The 16690-nt window shown below is 35.7% G+C and overlaps 1 protein-coding gene across 1 annotated transcript; it reads right to left on the bottom strand.

Annotated features, from left to right (window-relative positions):
• Positions 1–646: 646 nt before the first annotated feature.
• LOC126598361 (zinc finger protein WIP2-like) lies at positions 647–3573 on the bottom strand. The gene is made up of 2 exons (XM_050264718.1): positions 2776–3573; positions 647–1359 (listed from the first exon to the last, which is right to left on the bottom strand). Exons 1-2 carry the CDS (start codon positions 3433–3435, stop codon positions 922–924), a joined length of 1098 nt encoding a protein of 365 aa, XP_050120675.1. The 5' UTR covers positions 3436–3573; the 3' UTR covers positions 647–921.
• Between the last annotated feature and the right edge of the window lie 13117 nt (positions 3574–16690).

Raw genomic sequence — 16690 nt, forward strand, 5'->3', positions numbered from 1 at the left:
ATTATGATATTTGGTGTACCGAACTGTGTTTTCGGCGTACTAAAAAATTTCTCCAAAAAGAAAGGATCTTTAAAAGAAGACTAAATTATTAAAGCCAAAAGCCCGAAACCCCTAAAGTGCAATTATCCGTGCGTATATTATTATCTCTTAATTATAACAGACGGTCATCTTATTTCAAAGATTCTTCTCTTCTCATTGACCATCTCTCTCCTCCCCCAGCCCCATCATATATAGATATATACAAATGCAGATGATGCATAAGTCTAACGCAAATGCTATTGAGAGCACACTGATATTTCAAAGTTTGATAAAAACCTGTTTAACTATTAATTGTTCATTTAATATATATTTTTCACATAGTTTCCCGGTCAAACCGATGACTTCTTGATACCGATTCTCATCATGAGGTTCACCAAAGTTAGTAGTTAAATGGCTAACTATTTGTACCACAGCAATAAGGGCATAAACTTCTTTTTTACAAGATATAATAGTACTCGAATTTAAGTTGCGAGGAGGGAAGAGTTTAAACGTTGGTTGCAATGGCTTGAAAATGAAGCCTCATTCACCAAGATAATACACCAGTTCTCCCAAAAAAAAAAAAAAAAACAATAAGGAAACAAAATTATAAATGAAGAAGACATTAAAATTCGTTGTAAGGACAATGGATTCACAGAACTTACTATAGTTAACGTGGAAGTGTTTTGGATCCTAGAATAATGCTGACAGAGAACTAAAAATAAGAGCATTACAGAAAAGTAAGAAAAAATAGAAGAAAAAGGTGGCTCTCCAAGTAAATGATGCTTACATATAGTTCTTACTCAGAAAGCCATGGCTATGTCAATAACTCTCCTCTCTAAGTTCATATAGTAATATTTGACTCATTAACAAATAATTAATCTTCTTAATCCTTCCAAGTTATTATTACTGCATGGACTCATTGTCTTGCTCTACTTCAGAAGCAGGTTCATCTTCCTCTTCAAAGCCATCAATTCCATAAGCTGCATGCCCATTCCCAAAAGCCTTGATATGATCTTTAAGAGATCTCTTGTGCTTAAAATCAGAGCCACAAATGCAATACCAAAGCTTGCCACAATTCTTCTCATGGGTTCTCCAATCCCCCCTCACCGCAAACGCCTTGCCACATTTTCTACACGTGAAAGGCTTGATTCCATGTTTCCTCTTGTAATGTGTTTGAAGGGTTCTGAAGTCTTTCAGTGGCTTTGCCCTCGGATGATCGATGTTGTTCCTGCAACCTGGTGTGCAACAATAGCAAGGAAGCCTAAGCATTCCTGTTGGTTGAGTGCCTCTCAAAGATTCAGGCCCTTTTCTATACTGAGATCCATGCCCCCACATATGCATCTACAATTATATATATAGGGATCACGACCAAAAAATTAGAAAGGTGAAAATTAGTACTCAGTGAATTCCAAACCACGCATATAAACTATAAATAATTAAAAGAAACAAAAATAACTAAATTGCTGCCCTCGCAGAATACAAGCCTGTGATATGGCTTCTAATAAATTAGTCATGTGTTATTGATGAATTCCAAGATTAACTACGAGTTTGTTAGTTATCCATAATTTCAGTTCTATACATGAAAGAAAAATTGTAACAAACTGCTACAAGAAAGGTGCAAATATTTGGGAATTAAAATTTAGGCTTTATTATATATTCAAACAAAAGGATCTCACAAATGCTATTTCTAAAAGAGTTAAATGTCATGATGAACAATGTTAGAGAAACAAAATGATGTAGTTGTTAATGATTGGATTATTATTTAAGCATTGATTAACGTGCTTATTTCCTATTGATGATATCATTTTATTTGCAAATTGGTTTTAAAATTTTGGTCTCTTTAGCGAATTAATGTTTGTGCCTATTACTTAAAAAGGTAATTAAGTAATAATAAAAGAAACAGATATATAACTTATGAGTTTGAAGATTAATTTGTGGATATAGAGTTTTCTCTTTTAACAAAAGGAAAAAACCCAGTATAGGTAATGAAGGATTAAGCAAGCAGAACACACACCCCAACCCTCCAAACATCAGCGCCAGTCAAAATTCATTAGATAATATAGAGTTTTGATATTACTATGTATGGTGGTTTTGATGCCCAAAAACTGTTTAGTTGCAGACTGAAGGTCCACATAGAGAAACTAATTTGTTAATGGAATAATGTCATGACCTGGCCCCTCTGATAAAAACACTGCAAGATTTTTCAGCTCCTGCCATTATATATTTGAGCACAGACTCCAAAGTACTAAAGGCATAAGGAACATTGCCTGTGGTGTTCAATCACATGATGGGGGAGGTACTGCTCATAGCCTCAGTTGAATCAGAAAGATTTACTCAGCCCCAATTCCCAGAACCATGCAAAAAAAAGGTAGAAGATGATAATTCAAGTTTTTTTAAATGTAAATTATGAAAATATAAAACAAAAAAGAAAAAGCTCCAATCTAATTTTTCCCTTTATAAGTCCAAGCATAGGATGATACTTGAGGGGCATAGGATGATACTTGAGGCAAGAAAATTGAAGAAATAAAAAAGCTGAGCACATTTTGACTGATTTTTATCCTTAAATTATGAGAGGAGGAAAACAAAAACAAAGAGAATAAAAGCCTGATCTAAAAAAATATGAAGAGAGGGAGAGGGAGGAGAAAAGGGAAAATGGTTTCTGGGGCCATGGTTTTGCTGGCGAATCAAGAAATTTTATTGATTAATATATTTACTTTTAAACTATTTTTGGTTCAAAAAAAAAATATTGAGATTTACCTGCATGTTGTTGTATCTGTTGAAGGTCTTGTAGCAAACAGGGCAAGAAAACTGGGTAGGACCTATGAGAATCTGAGAAGGGGTAGGGATCCAATACTGACCCTTGTTCAACCTGCAACTCATGGGGTACCCTGCAGAATCATGATCTCCATGATCTGATTTTTCATGATGAGTACTGTTATTGCTCATCTCTGATGAGGAAGAATTAGCTGCAGCAGAAAGCACAGAAGCCATTTCAGCAGCGCTAGGGTTTGGCAATCCTATGTGCAGTGTCACACTCTCATCGTCTTCACCGTCACCATCTTCCTCATCTTGTTGATCTTTAAAGTGGTGATGATCTTCATGGTGATGTTGTTGTTGATCTTCATGATCGCGGTGGTGATGGTGTTGGTTTGTTGGGCTCAGGCGGCTGAGGAGGGGGAGGGCTTCTCTGAGAGGAGGGGAAGGGGGTCTAGTGTTAAGGATTTGTTGGTGGGTAGGGAAGTAAAAAGAGTGGTTTTGGTTGAGGAAGAAGTTGTGAGCATAGGGAGGAGAAGGTTGTGAAGCATGAGGAGGCGGCTGAGGGTTTGAAGGTGGTGGTTCATGTTCATGGTGACGATGAAGAGGGTTGAATTTGAACAGACCTGGGAAGAAATTTGATGAGTGGGGGTAGTCAGCCATGGTTAATTAAAAAGGGTAGTACACTACAGTATAAGAGGAGGGGAATAGTTTGCTGGGGTGACCTTGCACTTATAGAGAGAGAGAGAGAGAGAGAGAGAGAGAGAGAGAGAGAGAGTACAAGATGACCGAAGGGAGTGGACGGTGGAGAGCCGAGTTATTAAAGTAGTACTACAGAGTAAAGAAGTAGTAAAGGCAAGGGAAAAGGGGAAATAGAATCACCTAGTGAAGAACAAATACAACCAAAAAATAAATAACCAATCTAATTCATTTTGATTAAAAAGGAATTTAGTTCTATTTGATTAATATTATACAGAAAGTATATGTGGAATCTATAACCTATGTTTGAGACAGTCACCAGTTAGAGTTGTGCAGAATGTGTACATGTGTGTACCTCGTTATCAAATAACAATGTTTTAATAAAAATAGTATTGAGATTAGTCTAGCCAATTTTTCTAGACGAGGCTATCAAGAAAACGTCTCTGCCCAGTAAGAGTGGACCATAGACTAGCATAGGCGTTTGGGAGGTATGTCTAGGCGCCTAAGGCGTTATCGAGGCACAACCTAGGCATTTGGATTAAAAAAAACAAACAAACAAACAAACCCAAACGACGCCGTTGTGGACAGAATTTTTATAAAAATCATGCTAATTTTATGTTTCTAACTTATTTTCTATTATTTTATTATATGACTTTATGATGTGAATTAGAGAAATAATAATAGTTAAAATATTTGATTACTTGCCAATTAGTACTACGGTGATACGCCTTGACCCCGATATCCTCAAATATCAGGATAGGCATGTGCTGGCTGGCACCCGAGGGTGATGAAGCCATTTTAAACATATATGTGAATAAAATACGTAATTAGAAAGAAATATACTAATGCAGAATCGTGTTCAGACCATACAACTACTTAAGAATAATGTGAGTGAATTGTTATAAAAGGTACAAATAAAGGAATGGGACCTACACTGAGATGACTGAAAGATACCTATGCGGAAGTGCCCTAACGCTGGGATTGTATGCCTCGAATCTATCTCCTAAGGGGGCGCAAAACGAAAGGATGAGTGGACCAAAGTTTATAATAATAATACTAATAATAAGAAAACCATTTTCTTTATGAACATACTAACCCCCTGTTTTGAAAATGTATATAATACCACATAATAGGTTTTCGGAAAACTGTAGCATGCCATGAAAAACATTCATAAAACAAGTACGTGAAATCCAGTGCTCAGTAAAATCCTTTGAACCACCGAAAACCCTAAAAATGATGCCACTCGATTTGACGTCCAAGCGAACTCTGACACTCCAACCACTGTTTGGGCTTTGTTCCTGGATTCAAAAGGAGTGGATTGATGGTGGTGGTCACTGGTGAAGGCTGTAGGATCCGCGAATCGCCATTCGTGACGCTTTTGGACCCCACCCATCGTTCTCTGTGATACGGGACCAAAATCATGTCAATCTTGGGTGGAAAATTGAGAAGGAATGCTGGTGTGAAGTTTCTAGGTGGAGGCTCGGTGAAATTCTTCAGAAAAACGGCGGAAAACCGTCGGAAATCTTATCGAGTCAAAGCCGGATCGTGCAAGTCGAAACGGGTCAAAGGGATGACCCGGGTTGGCTGGTTCCCCTCCTTTCTCCTTTCTCTCCTTTCTCTCTTTTCTCTTATCTCCTATTGGTTCACTCTCTTCCCCTATTTCTCGATTGGATAACACACCCCTCTTTTCTCTCCTCTTCTTTCCATCACAGCCACATACATGGCTTCCAGATTGCTACTCCAGTAAATCTAGAGCCTTCTAGATTTATGGTCAAATGACCAATTAGCACTCAACTTCGTTCGTTTATAACTCTTTCGTTATAACTCCAAATTACATTTCGTTTGCACCCACGTGTTCGTAACGACGAGTACTACTAGAATACGCCAACGAAACGAATCTTACATGACACAACAAGGCAGTCAACAAAATTCAACATTTTTTCCTTGATGGACATTTTCGTAAATTCACGCTTTAAAAGTATAAAAACTGTAATATTTGGGGTTGGGGACGGATCGTTGCATACGGTCTAGTGATATTCTTCTTCACTTGTAAATTCACGCTTTAAAAGTATAAAAACTGTAATATTTGGGGTTGGGGACGGATCGTTGCATACGGTCTAGTGATATTCTTCTTCACTTGTAAGTGAGAGGTCTTAGGTTTGATTCTTGCCAAAGATGAATTTGAATTACATTATTGCTAGCCCATTGTGAGGCTAAGCCTACCCCTCTCTCTTAGTATAAATAATATCGTTTGTTAAAATTTAAAAAAAACTTGCCATGCTTGCTTGATTGTTTTACAAAGTATTATATTATACATTAAGTTTTATAATAATTTTAGGTAATGTGAAACTTTCGCTTAAGTGATGCTATCCATGAAACGCCTTCGCTTTGCTTTGTGTTTTAAAACATTGTCAAATAAATAGCGATATAAGGCTGAAACAAGGACAATTTTGACAAGAAGCAAGTGTTTGGGTGAAACCTCCAACATTTCCATTGGTGCGCGAGCACTGGTCGGCTCAGCCAACTGAGTGCTCAACGGGTTGTCCCAATCACACAGTTGCAATATGCATAATTGTACATGTAAACCCTATTTCATTCATTATGCAAGTCATTACTGTTCCCTTTTTTTTTCCCTCTCTGAGAGCATAATATAATTAACAATAGTATGTACTCTCTCTAGCTAGATATATAGTTGAATTCAACTAATATTGTCAGAGCCTCTTGTTCTTGGATGTACTACAAGGGGCCTAGATTTTACCTTTGGTTTCACACAACAGCTGTGTTTTGTTTTTACTCGTCCAAAAGATAGACCAAGGGTTAGACAAGGAAAAAAAAAAAGATAGACCAAGGATCGATGTTAAGCCCTGAATGAACTTATTAGGTCTCAAAGTTGAGGTGAAAACATTTGGAAGAAAATTTGCTGTTACTGGGACAGCGGGAATCTTCTACTATACCCTGTGGCGTGTGTTAACATATAAGATACCTATATGTGATATATCAATGGACATGAGTGTCTCATGCGGGAGGCCTCCCAATCTGAATCTGAGTAGGGTTAGTCCAATATATCATCATTGCTTAGTTTATACGGATGGTTTGTATTAACACAAGACTTTGGCAGCTAGAATATAGGGGTACCGTGAATGTTTTTAATCACTTAAACTGCAATACCATTTAATTTTTTCTTACTCTAAGATTGTTGATTTTTAATCCTTGCCTTACAAAAACTGAAAATGTATTATGTTAGTAGATTTTTTTTTTTTTTTTTATTGGGAGAGAGATTGAGTTGAATACGAGACTTTGCGGCAAGTTCATGTGAATGTTCTTAAGTACTTAAACTACAAACTTCATATCAACTTCGGTGTGGAAACCAGCTAGATATTGATCTAGTTCTTTATTGATAACGAAAACAAAATAGTGGTGGGAGCCTAATCTTAGCCAAGTTCCAAACTATTGGCACTATATTTCTTCTAAGGAAAGTTTTTACGTTAGTTAGCGTGATCTACAATGATAACTCATCTTTTGGTAGCTTATGCTCCCGTGATTGTCTGACATAAGTAACATCAAAGTTCTAGTTTGTTGAGGTCCTGAATTCAAAGCCTTCAACCCTCATCTCTCATGCATCATTTATCAAACTAATCGGTAAGGTGAGGTTGCTATAATCTGCATAAGGAGATTTTTTTTTAACTCTCCACATGTAGTATGGATGTGACTACACGTGAGGGCGAGGATGAAAATATTTGTCCGCCCCCTGGCGGATTTCCCTCTCTTGGTTCTAGTAAGATAATTGCTCTTGGTAGATCTCTGTGCCTGAGGAGGATAAGCTAACCACAGATTGATATGTACGGCATATGGCAATCGTGGCTCAAGTGAATTTCCTATTTTTGTTCATTTGGCGAGGAAGTAAGCTAGCTTATTACACATTGGTATAAATTTCTTAGTGTCTTCACACTATCATTCAACAATGTTAGCCAGTCTCTTGAAACGATTGAGATTTGATTGGCATGCACGTTCTAAAAGAAGCGAATTTGGTGGCCAAATGCCTTGGCTTATGAGGTCATGATTGTTTGCCAATCTCGTCGCCTTATCTGGTCTAAGACTCTCACCTCATAATTTTGATTATGGGATCGAAGTGATAGAGGAAGTTGGTCTTTGTTTCCGAGGGAAGTTGGTTTTTACTATAAAATTAATTAGAAATATGGAAAGTATTTAATTATTCATATAAGTTGATGCAAGGTTTAATAAAAAAAATTTATATCATACATTTCTTTACTTTCTCATAGTTTGTTGGTTCTTAATTTTGTTTAAATTTCTCACTTTTTCATCAGGAAATAATACAAGTTCAATGCTAAATTTTATTACAACTAGATCGAGTAGTGTGTTGAATTGACTTAAGCTAGAACCAGACACTAATAACGAGTAAAGTAATTAATTGCATGCACTGATGGAGAGGCTCCGGGCTTTAGCTAGATGGATATAGAGCGGCCCCACGAAACTGTATTTGCCACTGTGTGCATACAGTATTTACGAATGCACACTATTCACAAACGGGTGAGAATTGAAGGGAAGAGCAAATGCCCGATTGCCGTGCATTGAGTTCTCACAAAGTACTACAACACATAAATACTGACATTTTGCTGGCTTGCTGGTTTGCTGCAAAGCTAACAAGCACTTGTACCGAGTTCACGTCTTATGGCTTGTTCACTAATCTTTACTAGGATTACGAAGAATTGAATTGAGGAAGAGTTAGAACGAAGTGGAGTCGAAATTAAATTTTTGTTGAAGTTGTTTACTAAACTGTCTGAATTCAAAGTAAGAATGATGCAGAATGCATATAAATTATTTATTAATTCACTTGAATTGGAACTAAAATTAGGTAGACTACTGAAGTTCCCTTTTACTATATAAATTGTTGAGGAACTAAAAGTTTATTAAATCTAGTGCCTAAACTTGACAAAATGTGGTGCATTGGTCATTCCATCTAAGTTTCATCAAACTTTCCGTTAGTTTAATTTTTAGTTGTGACAGGAATACAAGTGTACATCATGTGTTTTAATAGGAATGGTGGAAAATTTAATTTTGTAAGTTATTAACTTTTTAGTACACATATCTCACTATTTGTTTGATGAGAAGTGGTGTACTATGTGTACGGATCACATTGAAAAATCTCTCCGATGACATGGTGCATGTGAGGTTCATAATTCTTAAAAAAATAAAATTAAAATTAAAAAAAAATAGAAATACGAACGTAAAGTAAACCAAATAAAATTTACTTCGCTCACTCCCCCATCTTTCTCTGCCGCCGACCCACCCCATTGTAAAATTCTCCAGGCACCCAGTAGTTTGTTGCAATTCTATCTGTCCACCATTTTTCCTGGTAGCGAGACCACCATCTTCCCTGTTCTTGTTCTTGGATCTTCGTCAGGATCGCGAGCTGGGTCGAGGTTTTCCTTGGCAGCACAGTCGAGCGGGCCTTGTTGAGGAAGGGTTTGAAGGCAAGCTCTATGGCCATCCATCACATCTCAAGGGCTGCAAACACCACCATCCCTTGGTTCGTTCCCAACGTTTTTCCCCCTCTTCCTTTGGAGTTTGAGGGTATTATTGGTACAAAACTCGGATCCCTGATTTTGATGGACACCATTTCTAGGAATCCATATACCTCCCTCTCACCTAATAATTCGACGCCGGCCATTTCAGAAATTGGATTCCTGATTTTATGCGGGTCCCACCATTTTTTTGTATTCTGATATTTTGGTAAACACTTGAATGATTAGGGAGAGAGGGAGGGAGGATAACATAGATGGAACTATTTCCATGGCGATTCAATAATATCATTCTATGCGTAAGTTTTCACCACATGAAATACTATTATTGATCTGAAATTTAACGTAGTTTTGGACTCTTTCCATGCAAGTCGTGGATGTGTGTTAATGTTTTTACGGATATTAGGTTGTGAGATGTGTGGGCTCACCACAATTGTAATAGGCAAGGGGAATGGACATGAAGGGTGGGTTATTTTTTGGAGATCCAAAATAAATGAATGGAGTGTCCCAAATTTTGATGATCACAAATTTTATCTTAGAAAAAAAATTAGGGAAGTGTTATTGGCACTCCATAAATTTCATTATATACTCCTCACAAGTGTATTTTTTCTTTCCAAATATAGAAAGTTTGGAGTGTAGAATGAAATTTTTGGAGTGCCAATAACAATTCCCAAAAATTATTCCATCACTAGATATAGCTAGCTTGAATCTATAGTCACACTTTGGAAAAATGAAACCCTAAAGTTCTCTAGCAACCCAAATTTGTGGTCACACACTTTGAATCAATGACAAACTATTAATCAAAAGTTTCAAATGCTAGAGAGTGACCAAGGTTATCAAAAAAATAAAAAATAAAAAAAATCGAGGGTTTGGTTTAGTGTAGAATATTTAAGGGATCTTTTGATATAGGTGCCTTAATTTTGAATTTTCTAGATCAAACATCCATGCCTTTTAGTGATTTGATTAAATTTTTTTTTTGTCATAATTTTGGTGCTATATGCACATTATATTGTAACAAATTTCCTATAATCTAACCTTTTGATTACACTCTCCTCCGTTAGAGATAATTCTAAAAAAAAAAGGTTCGTTAGATTCAATTTATTTTCACAATAATGCTACAATTTAGCAATAATTATCTACGATTGAAGATATATTCTTTCCAAAATAGTTTAAAATATTTTTAAATCCCCCAAAATCAAACGTACCGAAATGAGTTTTTCTTTTAGTACGTTAAGAGAAAATAGGATTGAGAATAGTATAAACGTACCAATACACAATGTGTACAAAATAAAACGTACCAAAATAAAAATAATGTACTAATATTAACAATATGTATAAAATCAAATGTACCAAAATTGCAAATAAACAAACCAATTAATGATTTTTGTAAATTCAAACATACCCGCAGATAATATATACGTAATATATTGTACCTACTAATAATTCATCAACAACTATACTTAAAAAAACAGCAAAAAAAAATAATATAATTTCACAAAAAATTGAAAAAATTACATGAAGCTTTTATGTTGATCACCAACTATTTGAAAAAGAAAAAACCATTTGGAAAAAGAAATAATATTAAATGTTTGCATGAAAAAAAAACATATTTGGAAGAAAAGAAACTATAGTTTAATTACTAAAATCTCCACTAAATAAGGAAAGTGCATCATGCAGATAAAAGGATAAATTCAAAAATTATTTTAATTTAAAAAAATAGAGGTGACTATTGGTCAAAACACTTTAATCAAATTTTAAAAAGGCACATATATTTATTCTAAATGATATAGAAAAACCAGTAATGCTATTCTTACCACATTAATATACCACATTAGTGTACCACATTATGTGGCATCTGATGTGGTTGTCCACATCATCTAAATTAATCATAATTTAATTTAAATTAAAAACCATTTAATAAACCAATAATAAATAAATAAATCTGGAATTAAATGATGTTTGTGGCATACGAGGAGTCTTCTTATTCCTTCCTTCCTTCCTTCCCCGTTGCTTCTTCTCCCATTTCTTCTTCCACACCATTTTTTTTTGTTTCAGCCCAGATTTTTTCACGTTAGTGTGGATACCACAATCTCAACTAATTCTCATACGACAAAGATTCATCGATGATCCCCTATTTGGATAGATTGTGATGAAGAAATTATTGGTTTTTGTGTTTGGGTAGGCTTTTCGATATTTTGAACTGTCAAAGAAGGGGAGTTCAAGCGTAAGATTCGTGGTCCAAAGTGCAGGATGGGAAGGGTAAAGCTAAAAATTAAGGGGTTGGAGAATACAAATGGGCGTCAAGCAACTTATGCTAAAAGGAAGAATGGCATCATGAAAAAGGCTAATGAATTATCTATACTGTGCGACATTGACATTGTCCTTCTCATGTTTTCGCCGATTGGAAAACCTTCGTTGTGCAACGGGGAAGGAAGGAAGGAAGGAACGGGGAAGGAAGAAACGGGAGAAGAAGCAACGGGGAAGGAAGGAAGGAAGGAATAAGAAGACTCCTCGTATGCCACAAACATCATTTAATTTCATATTTTTTTTATTTATTATTGGTTTATTAAATGGTTTTTAATTTAAATTAAAATATGATTAATTTAGATGATGTGGACAGCCACATCAGATCCCACATAATGTGGTATATTAATGTGGTAAGAATAGCATTACTGTAGAAAAACTATAGGGGATTCTAATTGTTCCAATATTTATTTAAAGGTTTTGCTACAAATATTAAACAGAAAAATGATGACTTCGGCACATTCTTTCTCTCCATTTGCATACCTTGTTTATTACTTTTGTTTAATTTGTTCAATCTAACTGCTTTCTTCATTTGCACAATCTTCATTTTTTATATATGTATATAATAATAAAATATGCATCTTTTCAAACCGAACAAGGAGAAGCCGAATATTTTCAATACTCACATTCTAACTTTCAAAGAATCGAAAAATTAATGGATGTATCTGATACAGTAGGAAACTTTGCCAAAATCCTATTATTTGCTTAATGGGATTTGGGTTTGAGCCTACATTATCAAACAAAAAGACAATGAAATCTTTCTTTCCTTTTACTTTATTTGGTTGGGACGTTCTCCTTTACCTTAAAGCAAAGTCACTTCCTATTGCATAAAAGGATGATAATACTTGTACAAATGATTGATCACAACACATGCATGCACAACAGCTTGTAAATTTGTCACATCAGTTATTTAAGTATTTAGTGTTATAAAAGCACCTTTCTGCCCATATTTTTTCATTAAAACAAAATCGTACACATGCATGGTGCACCGTTTCACGTTACATGGGATTGAGAATGAATCACATATTGCCAATTAGTTTTATGATGGAACTTCAACTTTCTTCATGGTATTAGCAATGCCGGCCATGAGGAGGTGCAAGTGGTGCCACCGCACAGGGCCCCCAAATCGGAAGGGCCCCTGATTTTTCAATTTTGCATGCATATACGTATATATAGTAGTATGTGTAGAATATTACAAACTTGAGTCTTAGCGCAAATGGTATTATTGCTTCTTTACATTGGCCAAGGGGATGGGTTCAAAACTCGTCTCCATCATTTTTTTCAATTTAATTTTTATTAAATGCATAAGCTTCCACAAAATAATATGAAAATTCGAACCTTGACCCTCTAAATAGTTAAGGAAAAACAATATGCCACCTTTCCACTTGTTGATTTGTTAAATTTGTTTGTGCTATTAGAATTTATAGAAGCTCAATTGAAAACTAAAATTATTTTTTTGAACAAAAAAATAAAAAAATTAAATCTTTAGTACTTTTTAGGGCCTCCAATTCATTTTCGCATAGGGCCCCTGAAATTTCAGAGCCGATCCTGGGTATTAGAGCAAGTTGTTCTACGTGTGAAGCCCAATGGCCACACGTGTTCCACGTCACCTGTGTTGTGTTGTCCACGTGCTAGGCTTGAAAATTCGCCACACGTGAGGGGACGTGTTGAGAAAGAATCCCATATTGATGAGATGAGGGACCTTGCATGTGCTTATAAGTAGTTGGACTACTCCCCATATTGCCAATTGGCTTTATGATAGAACCTCAGCTTTCTTCATAGGGTCGATTTATCAAAATGACATGTAGCGGTTAGAGAAAAGTTTCAAGTGTGTAAATTGGTGTTATTAATTGTAAACTGTATTTCCAATGTATATATATGATGTATATTTGATATTTGAATTCTAGTATTGGTGTCAAAATTCGGATGGAGTCTGGACTGGGTTATCCGAGTGTTGCTTTTGGTCTCGGCGCCATGAAATTGCTCGAGAGAAAGAGAGAATAGGTGTGCTACTATTGGAGGATGCCAACTGACAATGTTTGTGTTCAAGTGTGTCTGGAAGTTACGCGTAAATCTGATTTCTGAACCAAATAATTGTGCACCGAGTGAGACGCTAATTTGATTAAGTTTCTTTTTTTGTGCCTCGAGCAAACGATGACTTAAAATTCACTATAACTTTGTGTACGCTTTTCTAAAAAGTAAATGAAAGCGAAATAGGAACTAAAATGAAAAACCTAATGTAATCATTTGTGATAGAGTCAAGATTACACATGTTCACAAAAGAAAAATGTAGGTAGATAGGTCGAGCAGCATAACTTGGAATGTAAATTGACTGGAAATATAAAGAAAGCAGTAAAACTCTAACAAGATCAAGACATGGAGGGCAAGATAATGCTAGATAGTACACTGAGATCACTGGTGTCATATTGAACTTAGAGCAAACATGTGCCTCAGGGAAGAAATCAGGGTGGTTGGAATTGCATATCAACTGAATCATACCACGAGGTGGCAAAGTTGTACTAGTGGATTGGACTCAATGGAGAGTCCTTGGTTTTTTAACCCAGAGGTGGTTTTTCTGGCCAAAACTTCTTGCGTTATTTGTCTCTTAAACTTGTCCACATATCTTATTAACAAGCATATGTTTCATGCATTCTATGAGTTGTTATTTGATATGTGCTTGTGATATAGTTTACACTGCTTATTATGAGCAATGAACTAAATTGTTGTTGACTAGGATAACTTGTAGTGAACTCAGTTTGATTCGTAGATTTGCATTTGATTAACTGACGAATCTGTCCTTAGTTGACTGGTATGCTTGACTAGTCAATCTAGCATATTTTAATTCATAATTGTTTTGTCACTCCTATTTGCATAATAAACTAATATGTAAATGTCTTCAAGTTTAGGAATTGTTGTTGTGAAACTGATCTGGGCAGACTGTGATTAGTTGAGCTTATTGATTAATTAGGATTTGTTCTTGCAACTGCATTTTCTATCATTGACTAACTTATAACTAGTTGACTAGCTCATTTGACTAGTCTACTATGTGTGGATGCAAATTTCCTCCTTCTTCTTAGACAAAATTGCACCTACAAAACAATTAGCACCTTAGGTCAAGGCCAAGAGCCTCACGAGCCCACGATGAATGGGGGGGGCTTTGGCCGAAGAACCTCCGATGCCAAAGTTAGAATTTAGAGAGAAATGTATTTGGAGAGTTTTTGGGAGTTTTGCAAGAGTGTGGAACTAGCTTTTTAGAGAAAATGGAGTCCTATTTATAAAGCATGACCGGCCCTTGGTTATTTTTTGGGGTGTAAGGGATGATTTAATTGGTGATTAATGGATTAATTAGGAATTAATCCATTAATTAGCCAATTAACCTCCACTTAAATGGAATGTTATGTAGGTTATAAAATAATTACCTAAGATGAGGATGGATGAGAATATCTTTGAATTTGTTACCTATTTTGGACACTTTTGACTTGATTGACAGATGATTGTTTGCTGCTTGCGCGTAGGAATCTCGGTATGCCTCAAGGGTATTTTTGTCCTCTTTTACCCAAAAATCCATGTGTCGCCTTGTGATTATTTTTGGCTCCACACTATGCATAGTTAAATTTTTATTTGCATGATATTCCGCCTGGTACCAATTTCAATTAGTACTAGAGCCTAGCTCTAAATATATATAGAGTGATCTCTGGGATTTACTAGTATTGCGTGGAATCTCACCAAGGATTATGTTCGTGTTGCTGGCTCTTGCAACTCTCTTCCGTTCTTTGACGAACAGACTATGCATGTAGTGTAAAGTTTCAAATCTTCTTGGAAGCTCAGGATCTAATTGTTGTTGATTATTTCACCCTTGATATGGAAGATGTAGACTGGGAAAAGGGGAAGGATGTTGCTTTCTAAGGGTTCCAAAAAGCTAAAGCTATTGAAAAATCAAAAGATCTATCTCCTGAAGAGGGATTAGCTTTGTTTTTCAAACAATTTGGAAGAATTCTCATGAACAAAGAAAGTGGTGTAAAAAAGAATGGGGATTCATCTAAAGATCAAAAGTTGCAATCACGAGAAATGAAGTTTTTTGGCAAGAAACAAAGAAAAGTTTTTGATCATAGAAATACATCTCGTGGAGTGAGCGTGGACTTGTTTCACTTGTGGTGGAGTTGGTCACTGTGTTGCTACATATGTTAATAAAATGAAAAGACAAATTTACAGAGGAGATCATGCTAAGACAGAACCTTCAAGTGTTAATGAAAGTGAGCACTCTCTACAATCTAACCAATCATCAAATGATGAAGTACAAATTATTGCTCTAATTTCTTTAATGGAAGAAGGTCATCTCAATGATGATGAACTTGTGTTGGATGATTATGAAGACTTAACTAATGATGAATTGTGTCTTAAGAATGGCTCATTCTTTGATGTCACTTGTGTTGCGCAAGTGGATAACATTGGGTTGACTAAGAAGGTTTCTATGCTATAAGAAGAAAATGAGTCTCTCTGACAAGTCAGAGTGGAACTGAGTGAAAACGTTGTTTCTCTTGAGGCTCAAGTCAAGATTCTAAAGAAATGTTCAAGATTTTAAATGAAAAAAACTCTGTGTATTTTGATGAAGATGAAAGAGACCCTCTCTCATAGACAAATTTAGTTCCCACGTATCATTACTGTGATGGACTTAATCTTATTCAGCCTAATTGCAGGAAACCCTTCTCAGATAAAAAGGATGACTTGAATGATTAGTTAGATTGATTAGCCGCGTAAGTCAACAGAATGGCTCAAATTATTAATTCTTTTAGATTTGACAATATTAAGTCTTCTTCAAGATGGTTTCAAAGAGGTTCTGACCATTGTCTGATAGCTCACTGTGCTCCCTTAGTCCCAAAATCAAATGTATGGTACTTTGATAGTGAATGCTCCTATCGTATGTCTAGGATAAAAAAAAAATATCTTCTTATCATTTGTACCTTCTAGTGGAGAGGATATTGTGTTTGGCGGAAGGTACATGTCTCAAATTACTAAAAAGAGGGTTGTCAAGATTCCTGTCAGGTCTTCCTTAAGTTAAAAAAGTCAATTATGTGGAAGGTTTGAAGACAAATCTCATAAGCATTAACCAGTTGTGTGATGACATGGCTGAGGAAGTTTGCTTCTTAAAAAGGGGTTGCAGGATTGCTGATAAAGGTGGGAAGAACATTCAAGTTGTTCTTAGGTCAAATGACAATTGCTACATAATTGTTGATCCTAAAGATGGTGAATGGTCATAATGGAGCAAAGAAACTGATAAACCAATGGTTCTAAGGGGCAGCCACATCTCTATTTCTTTGAATTCTATATTTGTGAATCTTGCAACCTCGGAAAGTACTGTGTAATGTCTCACATGA

This window comes from Malus sylvestris, chromosome 14 (assembly GCF_916048215.2).
Source record: "Malus sylvestris chromosome 14, drMalSylv7.2, whole genome shotgun sequence".
NCBI classification, from domain to species: Eukaryota; Viridiplantae; Streptophyta; class Magnoliopsida; order Rosales; family Rosaceae; genus Malus; species Malus sylvestris.

Coding starts and splice junctions, on each gene's coding strand:
- LOC126598361 (XM_050264718.1), bottom strand. CDS start 3,435: ATGGCTGACTACCCCCACTCATCAAATTTCTTCCCAGGTCTGTTCAAA. Junction 1,360..2,775: donor ACAGATACAACAACATGCAG/GTAAATCTCAAT, acceptor ATATAATTGTAG/ATGCATATGTGGGGGCATGG.